This window comes from Babylonia areolata, chromosome 26, assembly GCF_041734735.1.
Source record: "Babylonia areolata isolate BAREFJ2019XMU chromosome 26, ASM4173473v1, whole genome shotgun sequence".
NCBI classification, from domain to species: domain Eukaryota; kingdom Metazoa; phylum Mollusca; class Gastropoda; order Neogastropoda; family Buccinidae; genus Babylonia; species Babylonia areolata.
In genome coordinates this window covers 40,976,359-40,989,646 of record NC_134901.1, presented here as the reverse complement: position 1 = coordinate 40,989,646, position 13,288 = coordinate 40,976,359, and the positions used below count along the sequence as shown (strand labels likewise).

At 43.9% G+C, this 13,288-nt stretch overlaps 1 protein-coding gene across 11 annotated transcripts in view; it reads left to right on the top strand.

Annotated features, from left to right (window-relative positions):
- Positions 1–10,742: 10,742 nt before the first annotated feature.
- LOC143300615 (GATOR2 complex protein WDR59-like) overlaps positions 10,743–13,288 on the top strand; it is a 103,495-nt gene continuing 100,949 nt past the window's right edge. For all 11 annotated transcript variants that reach the window (XM_076614410.1, XM_076614404.1, XM_076614407.1 and 8 more), the window contains exon 1: positions 10,743–10,809. In XM_076614410.1, the coding sequence (XP_076470525.1) occupies positions 10,756–10,809 (54 nt within the window). In that variant the 5' untranslated portion in view covers positions 10,743–10,755. The remainder of the gene's footprint in view (positions 10,810–13,288) is intronic.

The following is a 13,288-nucleotide window of genomic DNA, read 5'->3' as shown; positions in this document are numbered from 1 at the left end:
CGCACCAGTCATTCCCACGCATGCATAATTCTAAAACTGGAGAAACTGAAGACAAGGAAGAGGCAGGGAAGGGAGGACATTTTGGGAAGAGGTGGGTTTTAAGGCCAGACTTGAAAGAGCTGTGTGTGGACTGACTTGACGAAGCGAGAGACTCAGTGAGGAAGTTCATTCCAATTGCGAGGTCCAAAGAAAAGGAAAAGAAAAATATCAACATAAAACGAACTACAATGTTTTTTTAAAGTTGAAAAAAGTTACAGATTTGGCTGTTTTCTGAGTTATCTGTGATTATTTCACACACAAAAAAGACCACAAAAATATTATTAAAAACAAAGGAATAAACAGAACAACAAACAGAAGGGGATTTAACAAATGAATGGTAACTGATTACTGTGTCTTCCAAAAGAATAATCGCATTCCAGGTTTCCTCTTTAGAATAACCCACCCGGCTCTCTCGCTCTCTCTCTCTCTCTCTCTCTCTCTCTCTCTCATTCATTTTAGAAAATTCGTTTTTCTCACTGGAAGCAGGTGTGGAATGGAGGTGTGAATATATTTGCACTGGCCCAAAATGTTCATACTCAGTTAATTAGTCCATCCGTCCGTAGCTGAAACGTAACATTATGTGCTTTGCCACTTGTGTGCATATTGAAACAGGTAGCATTCACGAAGGGCATGTTGTTACTGACCGCATACAGATTTATGAAATTAAGTTTATCAGTTAATCATACCACTAGTAGTGAAACGAAAGAAATGTATGAATGCTAGTCTCCAAAACTGCAGCCAGGTCTCAGTCTCAGACAACTGAAGCTCGTTTTAGAGTAAGATGACATGAAATACATTAAAGTGTTGTCCTGCGCGCGCGCGCGTGCGTGCGTGCGTGTGTGTGTGTGTGTGTGTGTGTGTGTGTGTGTGTGTGTGCAGTGCTACAACCATGTGAAACTGAAGTGGACAACTGAGGAAAGTTTTCCTGCATGCAGTGTGAACCGGACTTCAGCAACGCCGGACAACCACAAGGCTTGTTGCGAATGTGTGTTGTTGCGAATGAAAAATAAAAAGAAAGAAAGAAAATGTAGAAAAGAAAAAAAGGTGTGTGTGTGTGTGTGTGTGTGTGTGTGTGTTTTATGGGGATAGGTGTGGGTAAATCAGTTCCAGTCCTTGCTTATAAGTTTTACTATATTCAATCCTTTCTATCGAATTCATATATAAATTCCAATCTTTTCAGATTGCCCTGTTACACCCATCCATATTGTGTTTATTGCATTGTGTTTCGTTGCACGGCGCCGACACCTGCTCAGCCGACTACTGACAAACTTTTCAATGCTCATACCCAGGCTGCACTGGAACAACACAATACGTCATCGTCAGCCGTGCAGCAGCAGCAAAAATCTATTTCGTTTTGTGATATATCTGTGTGTTTGCGATGAATTATATTACTGATGGACACCCCGGGTGGCTGCACGTGCAGCACTGGCCCCCCTGTTTTTGTCATCTTTTGAATGAAATGATTATTATACCGATCTCCTTCCCGTAAAGAGCGTGGCATCCACCAACGACAACAACAACAACTACAACAAACTACGACAATCAAAAACTCCTGCGTGAAAACTAGAAGGAAGCTGTTTAATTATGCAGCGTTGCTAGGCCCATCGCTTGGGCTTATATCACAAATTGACAAAAGCTTACATTCGCTTGGCTTTGTATCACAGGTTGACGAAAGCTCACACGGTCGGTTGAGCCAACAGCAATTACAGCTGGGCCAACAGCAAGGTGAGAGCTGCATGACAAATGGTTTCTCCGGCACCGCAATGGGAAGTCATTTACAGCTTTGTCTTTTGTGAAGGACATTGACTCTGAAATTAGGAGGCAAGATTGCACTGGCTATTAGTGCTGCAGCTTTTGGGACTTGTTGACCTTTGGGAACCATCCAAACGCCGACTGCCCAAAAACCCTCTTGGCCGAGAGAGTGGGGGTGTTAACTCGGGCAAGACACTCTCCACTATAATCAGATTCTAGCCCACATAGTCGGGACAGCAGATGCTTTCCTCTGCTGTTTTGTTGGTCATAGTCGGACTCGACTGACTATCATACAATGCAGCGTTGCAGACTTGAACCTGTGTGCAAAAAGATCCGGTGTACATACAGTGTGTGATAATTGTGTTCAACTGTGACCATCAGAACAGCGGAGGAGGCAACAGCTGCCCTTCCTATCTGGGCTAGAATTTGATTTTAGTAGAGGATCATGCCCACTCTCTGGACCAAGAGGTTTTGGACGCTCGGTGTTGGGGACGAACAGTGGTCCACAAACCGCTAACCCCCAAGGCTGCAGTACTAAGAGCGCGGAGTAGGCTTACGATCGTGCCTCCAAGTTTTAGTCATTGCCCTTCACAGAAAACTAGTCTGTAAATGAATTCCTATTGCAGTGGACAAACCATTGATGATATACAAAGATCAGACTTGTCTGTAAATGAATTCCTATTTTAGTGTAGAAACCATCGGATGGTACACAAATAAGTCAGACTCTTCAGTAAATGAATTCCCATAGCAGTGTAGAAACCATTGATGATAACACAAAGATCCACTTTGACAGTGAAACACATATACATGGTACCGATAATGGCGACCCGTTCTCCTCGGGCAGAGGAGAGTGGCTCAGTGAAGAACAATACAATGGATATCGTACAACAGTAAATTGTGTTTCATTTCAGTGTCGTGCGTTTTATCACCGGCAGTGATCTGCGTTGATGTCAGTCACCGACAATTTCAGAAAGCCTATGATTATGACTTCCCGTGCCGGGAACTGAAACTGAACAACAGAGCATTTTTTTTTCTGGGATGGGGGAGGGGGGCATGTGGGCTTTTACATGTAAGACATAAAAAACCCCATCTTTTAAGATTTTATAACTCACGTTTGTAAAGAAAACGAGTATAATAAACAGGTTTTTTGTTTGGTTTGTGTGTGTGTGTGTGTGTGTGTGTGTGTGTGTGTAAATATGTATACAGAGAGAGAGACTCGAGGAGAGAATCTCCAGGACAGCCCAGTCAAGTTCCTTCGACACAGTACTGGAAGCGATATATTGACGATATATTCCTCCTCTGGACAGACAGTGATGAAAAAACTTCAACATTTCCTCCATTTCATCAACACAGTCCACCCCACCATCAAATTCACCACCTTCACCTCAGAGACCAGCCTCCCCTTCTTGGACATTCTCATCAAGCTCCAGGGGAGTTTCCTGAGCACAGACTTCTTCTCCAAGCCAACAGATGCCCATGCACATCTGCCCGCCACATCCTGCCACCCCAAACACGTTATCCGCAACACGCAACAGGGAGAATTTCTACGCCTACGACGCCTGTGCTCTGACGATGACTGCTTCCGGGAGAGAGCCAGGACCATGGAAGCATGGTTCACAAGACGTGGGCATCATCCCCGACAGGTGAGGGAAGCAAAGGATAAGGCTAGACTGATCCCCAAACAGGAGGCACTGCGCTACAAGACAAAAAAACAACATGGACAGAACTCCTTTTGTCGTCTCCCACCACCCCCTTAACCCCCCCCCCCTCCCCCTGCGTCAGTGGCTGGCTGAACTGCAGGATTCAGTTCTCCACACAAGTAAAGCGCTCGCATGCGCCAGGCATCTCCTACTGTTCCTGTGGTGGGGGAACGCAGCTGCCGTGTGGGAACCTCCGCTCCCTGCTGATGCCTACCAATTGCCCACTCCTGACCGGCAAGAAGCCCCAGGGTGCTTTAAGTGTCACAAAAGGTGCGTCATTTGCAAAGATCACATGCAGGAAACAGACACATTCACTAGTGACACTGCACACGAAACTGACGTTCAAAATCAAACAACACGTAACATGCGACAACAGCAACATCATTTACCTACTGTTCTGTGACAAACGCAAGCAAGCACAATGTATTGGAGAAACAAAGAACACTCTCAGGACAAGATTCTACATGCACCGCAATCACATCACATCAAACAGAACACGGGCGCCCTAGTCACACTCCACTTCAACCAATCCAACCATACAATCACTGACATGAAATGCATCATCATAGAACATATTCAGGGAACTTCACACACAGTCAGACAAACCAGGGGAAAAAAACAGTGGATGGACAGACTGAAAACCGTGGCACCTCACGGGCTGACCATTCGGGACAAATAGGCATCAAAGGGGGTTCCTGTGGTTGCGTTTCCTCACCATGGTAGGAAAGATTCTGCCACCTGCCCCGGCCTTTGTGGGGTGGTGATGACAGGAACCAGTGGCCAAGCAGATACTGCGGAGGAAGTGGGGCTGGATCGGACACACCCTCAGGAAGCCAGCGTCCAGCATGACACGCCAAGCCCTGACCTGGAACCCGCAGGGAAAGAGGAAGAGAGGCCGGCCTCGCAACAGCTGGAGGCGAGATGCCGAGACAGAGCTGAAGCAGCAAGGGACCAACTGGATTGGAATGGCCAGAACAGCCCAGAACAGAGTGCAATGGTGAGGGGTCGTCGATGGTCTATGCTCCACCAGGAGCGATGGGCAAAATGATGACAACGATACCACATTGCCTCTCTCAGTGTCTGTCATCTTTCTGTCTGTCCGTCTGTCTCTCCCCCTCTCTCCTTCTCCCCCCCCCCACCCCACCGTCTATCTTTTTCTTCTCTCCCTCACTCTCCTCCTCTCTCTCAGTCTCTTCTCTCCCCCCCCCCCCAACCCCCTCCCTCTCTGTCTCTCTCCTTTTCTCTCTCCTGCTGTTGTCTGCCTGCCTATTTTTCTTGACCCCTCTCTTGCCTTGTCTCTGACTACTTTACTCACCAGCTTCTCTTCCTCTTCCCCATAGCAACACTTCACATTGTACTGTTCATGTTGCATGCTCTCGGTGCAGTTTTTTTATGAGCTTTGTTCACTTATTTGTTTTTTGTAATTGAAATTCTTCTTTTTGCACTCATTGAATGTTGGTGAGTGTGTTACATTTTGACATACCAGTAAACGCCCTTGATAAAGACCAGTGGTCGAAAGCGGTCGGGCATCAAACAAACTGTTTTGTTGTCTTCCTTTTTTTTCTAGTGTTGTATACACACACACATATGTGTGTGTGTGTGTGTGTGTGTGTGCGTGCGTGCGTGCGTGTGTGTGCCAGTGTGTGTGTGTATGCGTGCGTGCGCGCGCGCGCGCGCGCGCGTGTGTGTGTGCGTGTGTAAAATATAAATATAGTATATATATATATATATATTTAGTATATATATTTATATATATATATATATGTAGAGAGAGAGAGAGAGAGATTAAAGGTGAAATGAGAAAGAGAGACAAGACCAGACAATTTGAAGATAAATTTCTTTATCAGTTTTCAAAGAAAATAGATAAGCACTGGCGTGCTCTTTTTCTTCAGTGCTTTTTTATGCATCCACAGAGAGACAGAGAGAGAGAGACCCCGCAGAAGCCGGCCGCGGTTCAAGGAGTATCAATGTTAGTCAATAAGATGTGCCGATTGTAGGCCGGGTGTGTTCTGAGGTACTTTTTAACCAGTGAACTGGATAATCCACCCCAGGCCTAACTGACAGAGAACAGCAGTTTGTTCCAAAATGAGGTATACTACACTGGGACGGACGGACAGGTTAGTAGAAACGGGGCCCTGGCATTGGATTTTTTCCTTCTTCTTCGAGGATTTGTCAGCACTCTCGGCAACCCCCCAAAACGGAGTATGGCTGCCTACATGGCGGCGTAAAAACGGCCGGCCATGCACGAAAAAGCTCACCGGCTCGTGTACAAACGAGCGAACGTGGGAGTTAAAGACCACAAACGAAAACGACTGAAGGAGTCAGCGCTCCGAAGTCAGCAGACGACCGCCCGCGTAGATATGTAACCGACGTAGTTGTCCGCTATTCCTCCGACCTTGAATGACATTTCTTTTTCTTCCATACCTAATTTTCTCTGCAGTGTGGGCCAGGGTATCCAATGTCACCATAAAATTTCATTTCACTTTGTCCTCTGCCTCAGTGTTGCGTGCACGTGTGTAGAGAGCTATAGTGTGTGCGTGCAATGCGTGCAGTGCGTGCCAGTCAGTGTGTCACTGACTGAAGTGCGTGTGCGGTGTGTGTGTGTGTGTGTGTGTGACGTGTGTGTGTGTGTGTGAGAGAGAGAGAGAGAGAGACTCGATCGGAGACGGCGGAGACAGAGTAAAATGTATACATTCGACCTATCATGTATTGCACCACTTCACTTCCATAGTGATTATGCCGCAGTGACGTTTTAAGACTGTAGCATAAACTGCATTTAAAAAATCGTCATTATGACGTATATAATTTCAGTTCTAATTCTAAACCAATAATAATAATACTATAATGACCAGGTGGCTAACTGAAGGCTGATGTGGCGCCAGTCCTGATCCTGCAAAAAATCACTGATCAAGTTAATGGTCACCGTAAAACGCGTCTTCAAATTTTACACACACACACACACACACACACACACTGTGACACACTGACAGGCAACTGAGAAAATTATTCTCGATTCACATGTACAATCATTGGAAAAGATTGTATTTCTGACTGACGTATGCAAAGCACAGATCCATATGGTGGCCCGACATGACATTGACCGGTTGGCGCCTAAAAAACACCAGCTGTTACTACAACTACACTTACTCCGTGGTTGATGGCTGCAGCTGATCCGGCTGTTACTACAACTGGCACTAATGTGTACGGTTGTGCTCTGACACGCCGTTTTGACCAGTTAGCAGCTAGCTATCACTACCAGTGCTTCCCTTACTACTGGACCCATAACAAAAAGTGCTGCCGCCTCGCGCTGTTGTCAGACTATATAGCCTATATAAATACGGTACCTACCTAAGTAATATGCGCGGCTATACAGTTTAGAGTAAGCTGGTATCATTTGAACTGAACTGACAAATATGTTTGAAGATGAGACTTGCAACATCCAATAGTGGAGCAGTATCTGATGTTTTGTGGTAAGAATTCCCCAAATTGACCAAGGTTCATTGTGTTCAAATGTTCAGAAACCATAGGACTCGCGTCAAGCCTCAGTGTAACGCGGGGTGGGGCGCGGTGATAGGGGTGGGGGGTGGGGGGGGGTCCTATACTTTTATCTGTAATAAGTCCGAAACTGAGGTACGATGATGCGGAACCAGTCAATAAATTGAAACATACATTACTTCAAGCTATTTTGAACCGTTTACTTCAGTTCTCATAATCATTATGTTGGAAGCTATAGTGTAATTCATATGTAATTAAAAATTGGCCGGAGTACATGTACACGGTTGTTTGCGAGAGAGCAGTTGATTTTTTTAACTTTCTGCCGTGGAGGTTCTGTGACAGGAGAAAGTAAACCTATTCACCGTGGCACAAAAAGTTTGCAGTCATCTAGTCTGGAAAGAACGCACGAAGTGGCTCACTGGAGTTTTTATTGCATCGTCTGTGAGGTAACTCCGGACTGAACCGATTCGTTTGAGCTCGTACATATAAAAGGCAGCTTGACAAACTTTTGTTCACATGGTTTTTCTTACCAAATTCCAAATCAATAACGACACGGAATCCTAATTTAAATTTCTGGTCATAGTGCTTCTGAATTGATGGGATATCATTGGAGCCTGCAGATGTGTACAAGAATTAAACAGGTTTAGGACCGAAATTTGATCAGATTCTGGTTAACATTAAGTTGTAGTTTGTTATTGTTAATCCAGCTTTTGATATCATAGGTGCATTTTACTTCATCACGGAGAAGCTCTTGTGCATTTTCTGGTGGGGCTGATTTTGAGTGTCATCTGCAAACAACTGGTGAGCATCAGAGTGTTTCAAAATGATATCAGACAAAGGAATGGTATACACTATAAGTAAAATGGGACAAAGCACTGAGTATTGTGGGACACCAAAAATAAGTCACCCCCTCCTGTAATGTAATTCATTTACTGTTCACAACGTAATTGCCTCGTCGTCATTCGCTGTATCCGACAGACAGTATGTCAGATGCGACCTTCCTCTTGTGTGGTAATGATATGATTATCTTCACAACCAATGACCGGGAAGCAAACTTTATTACAGCATTTTTAGTATGTCCACTTCAATGATGCAGAATGAACGGAACTGGTAAGCAACCTTCATACAACATGTCAGATTATGTAACCTAATGCGTCTTATTATATTTAACGACCGCCAAGTCAGTGGTCAGAGCATTGAGCTTTAACCATTTTAGGTCTGCTGTTGGAAATGCAACTCGGTGGGGAGTGAAGCAGTATTTTCCCCAGGAACCTGTATGGTGGATTTTAAGCGTCCAGTCTTTCTCAGTCCCTAAGATGCAGTCAGTGCTCGCTCTTCCAGCCATGCATGTGTGTTGAACTGCTACCCTGCTTTTACCGGGCATGTTCATCCAGTCTGAAAATGTATGCAGAAAATCAAAGACACACCTTCAAAATCCTTTTACGTGTGTCAGCCTAAGCAAACAAGAGAGCCAAGGCCTTTAAGACTCATGAGTGACGCCAATTTAATCCAGCAAAGGAATCATGGATTAAAAAACAAAACAAAACGAAACTGCAAAAGAGAACATCAGTAATTATGGAATGAAGATGGACGTTGATGCGACCTTCACCATTGCCATTTAAATTTGTAACACATTTATGTTCTGACCATCTGGCCACAGCCAGTCACAATACCCTGTTTATTGAAAACTGGATGAAAAACCCACGTTTATCATCACCGGCTGATGTTTTTAGTATAATTTTCCTGTATTTTGCTATGTTGTGACCATGACCTTTGACCGCTGACCCTGTCTGTTTACAAAAGAAACTTTATTATTACAGTGAGAGACATTAAGTGCAATGAAGTTCGCAGTGATACAGATTGCAAACAAAACAGTCAAATTTAGCATACAACATGTATAACTGACAAAAAATTACTCGACAAAGTCACAGCAAAGCTAGCCCGATAACAATATCACCTTTCCACTTTTTAAACACACACACACAACGGCACACACAGCACACACACACACACGCGCGCGCGCGCGCGCGTGCACCCAGTGCAGAACTGATTTTTTTGTGTGTGTATATACACTTTCACAAAGTATCAAACAAACACTGTGATGGTGGCGAAATCAATATAAGACAACTTGACAACACCAAGCTGTAAAACACACAACGGGGGCCAAACATCAATTTCAGGCATAGAAACATAGTTTACTGATATATACTATATTTCTTTACTCTCTTCACGGCTCTCGCCCCCTCTCTCTTCCTCAGTCTCTTCTTCTTTCAATCAAATTCCTCTCTTTATTTTTTGTTGTTGTGTTTTTCTTTCTTAATTTTGAACCCCAAGGCTGAGTGGAAAAAAGGACATTAATCAGTTATGCCGCATATCACAGTAGCCCGCTGACAACATTTTTTTTTCTCCTCGTTTGTTTAGTTGTTGAAGTCGTTCTCTCTCTCTCTCTCTCTCTCTCTCTCTCTGTGACCTGACATGCAGTGAGCGCCCAATGCGCCCCCCACCCCCCAGGCTCCCCACCGGCACCGCCCTCGGCGGGGGCGGCCGATGTAGCAGTTACTGACACTGCCAGCCGGTGTATCAGTTTTCTTTCTTTCCGTTACGCGACCAACATCGATTTGCCGATAACTCTGTCGTGGAAGGAGGAAGGTGGCAGAATGGTTAAGACGCTCAGCTGCCAATACAGAGAGTCCGTGAGGGTGTGGGTTCGAATCCCGCTCTCGCCCTTTCTCCTAAGTTTGACTGGAAAATCAAACTGAGCGTCTAGTCTTTCGGATGAGACGATAAACCGAGGTCCCGTGTGCAGCACGCACTTGGCGCACTGAAAAAGAACCCATGGCAACGAGAGTGTTGTCCTCTGGCGAAATTACGTAAAATGAAATCCACCTTCATAGGTACACAAATATGTAAGCATGCACTCAAGGCCTGACTAAGCGCGTTGGGTTATGCTGCTGGTCAGGCATCTGCTCAACAGATGTGGTGTAGCGTGTATGAATTTGTCCGAACGCAGTGACGCCTCCTTGAGAAAGTGAAACTGAAACTGAAATCTGTCGTGGTTCATGCATGCTGGGTATTTTCGTATCTCCATAACCCACCGAACACTGACATGGATTACACTCAGTGGATCTTTAACCGTGACGGTGCCGGTATTTGATCAGTCTGCGTGCGTCAGTATACACACGAAGGGGGTTCACTGAGACACTAGCAGGTCTGCACGCATGTTGACCTGGGAGATGGGAAAAATCTCCACCCTTTACCCACTAGGCGCCGTCACCCGGCCGAGATTCGAACCCGGGACCCGGGCTCAGATTGAAGTCCAACGCTTAACCCACTCGGCTATTGCGCCCGTCCGTTGGTTTGTCACACACGTTCATGCGCGTGTTTATGAGACTAGAGATCAGATGAGCTGATATGAAACACATCAATCCCGTAAGTGAGTAAACGTAATGACCAGAAACAAAAACACAAGCAACAGCGGCAACAACAAAACAGCCCTAGGGATGCTTCTGTCGTGGGCACAATTTAGATGTGCGCCGACTGTGCCGTAAATGTTTGTCGTGATAGAAATAAACTTGAATTTTTTTATTTTTTAAATTTTTTTTTATCTGTAGCACATTTTAGGTTAAAAAAAACTACGGATTCAACTATTGCTGTCTTTGTTCATATAATCGATGATATAACAGTTAGGCTATGAAAATTCTTTCGTTTTTCTTCTTCTTCGTTTCGTATCGTCTGCATTTCGGTTCACCCCGGAAAACGTGATCGGAAAATGGCAGTACAATGGAGCAGCGAAACTTTTGTGGAAGAGTTCAAAGACTTACAGGTAATAATTTGCTGGATGCATTGAAATAAAACATAGTCTCTGTGGTTATGAGATCTAGTGGATGCAATTTTGAAAGAGAACCGCCTGTAACAAGTCCAGAACCCGTGACTGACTGGCTCTATTTTGCGCGCTGTCTGCTCATCACTCACATTGAGTTCACTTCAGTTATGACTGTGTACATTACATGATGTATACAGCTAATATCTTTATACCATTAATGGGCCATCGCACTTGCCATCAGAAGCTGCTTCGCTTTTTTCACTGAACAGGTCATTGGTGAAAAAAAAGCGTTGATCTGCATTGGTATACACTATACTTACAGGTACAGCACCAGCAGGTCTGTTTTTATTTGTTGACCAAAGAGTAGGATTAGGGGATCTTAACAAAACAAAACAATTGACACAGCAGAATCTGCTGAGGTATGAAACTAAACACAACACCCACAGTTGTAGTCAAATGCTTTAACTAGTCAGCTGTTCCAGCTATCTCTTTATTCTTGGTATATTTTTTTCTTCATTGTTTGTATCTTGAACTTGGACTGGAATCAGACGTTTCAGGCCTGTGAAGGCCTGTTCGTCGTTCAATTGGATGCAGTATACCAGCATGCGTGGCCTAATGATAGCATACTGGATCATAAATACTTGGCGAGTTGGCCCAGTGAGCGTCTAACCTAGTCTTGCCTCTTCCTTGAGAAAACTTGCACTCAAGATCAGCATAAAGAATTGGGAGTTAAAGGCCGACAAAGTGCTCGCGAAAAATCCCTGGGATATCAATTAAAATGCAGGCTCGCAGTTGGACAGTTTTTTGCCTGACCGCTCATGCTCTCGCTTCACTGACAGGCTGTCATGAATGTATTTCTGGCTTCAAGACATTGGAAAGGAGTCTGATCTGTTGATTTTGTTTACACTGAGCAGCAGTGTCCCAATACCACTGTTTACTCTCACCCACACACACTATGGCTGAAACTAGCTCAAACAATGATCATAACCCGAGCTCCAGTGCCCCCTAGCCCCCCTCTCTCTGCGCTGATTTGAGAAAAACAATATTGCCATATTACGTTGCCGGTTGATTCTGCAGTACCTATAAGTGAAACTTTCACTTTCAGGCGAATATACATTTTTACCTTTTTTGTTTTTTTTTTTGTCCAATTATAAAACATTAGTGGATTACTTCAAATGAAAAGCTGAATACCGCGATATATTTCTGTTTTTGGGTGGTTTTTTGTTTTTTTTTTTTTTTTCCTTTCTTTTTTTTTTTTTTTTTTTTTTTTTTGAGAGACAGTCTTACAGTTCACTCATTTTTTTGACTGGTAGATTGTGAGCGGATTTCACCATTTCAAATGATAAATGCTGCATTTTATTATTAATTTTATAACTTAGATACATGTTCTTTGTCTGTCCCAGGCTATCACACACACACTCACATACACACTCACACTCACACACACTCACACTCACACACTGACTGACTGACTGACTGACTCTCTCTCTCTCTCGAGCTTGCTCAAGCTCGCTCGTTCACTCCCTCTCATTCTTTCTTGCTCAGCCAAACTGAAATTCCAGACATGAGCGGCCAGATGCCCCGTGACCTGGCCTGCAGGGTTTGTCAGTGTGTTTCCTTCACACTGACAACAGATGCAAAGCTTAGAACCTACATGAAGCATATATGGACTGGATTGGTCTGCCTCCATCCTTTTGACTGACTGCGTGAATTTCAAATTCGAAAGTATTCCAACACAGAATTATTTTCGGATACTCACTAAGCTGAGAAATTTTACAGTAGATTTTTTATTCAGATGTTAGGGCAATAAAAAAGAATGTACTTATGCAAACTTACAGCTATGTTTGTGGCCTGGTGGCATGTTTATTTCTGTGTTGAAAAATCGATGTGGAGCTGTCATTTTCCCCATCAGAATCTGAAAAGGAAAAGCTGAAGAAACACCTCTTTTTACATAATGATATTATCAATAATGGTAATAATAGTTTATTTCTATTTTCCCTTTGATTGAAATACAATAATGCCCAAGTCAAGGCACATTGTACAAGTAAAATATAAACACAAAAAAATAAACCATTCCATGTGAACAACACAGCCACCCACACCAAACTATTAACTAGACTAAATAACATTGTCTATATAATCAGAAAACCAAGCATCAATGCACGGACAGACAAAATGCACACACATGTGTGCGCACATGCACATGCATGCACACACATACCCACACATCAGTATTATATGTATGCATGAGCATACACGCATGTCCACCCCCACCCACCCCCCACCCATCATCCCCCACACACTTAAATACACAAACACACACACACACACACACACACACACACACACACAAAGATTCATACTATAATGCGCATGCCTGAAGGTTTTTTGAGAAAATAAGAGATGGAAAGCACACAATACATGTTCATCATCATTGATAAAAACAATTTCCATTTCACTATAAAACACCTGTATGAAA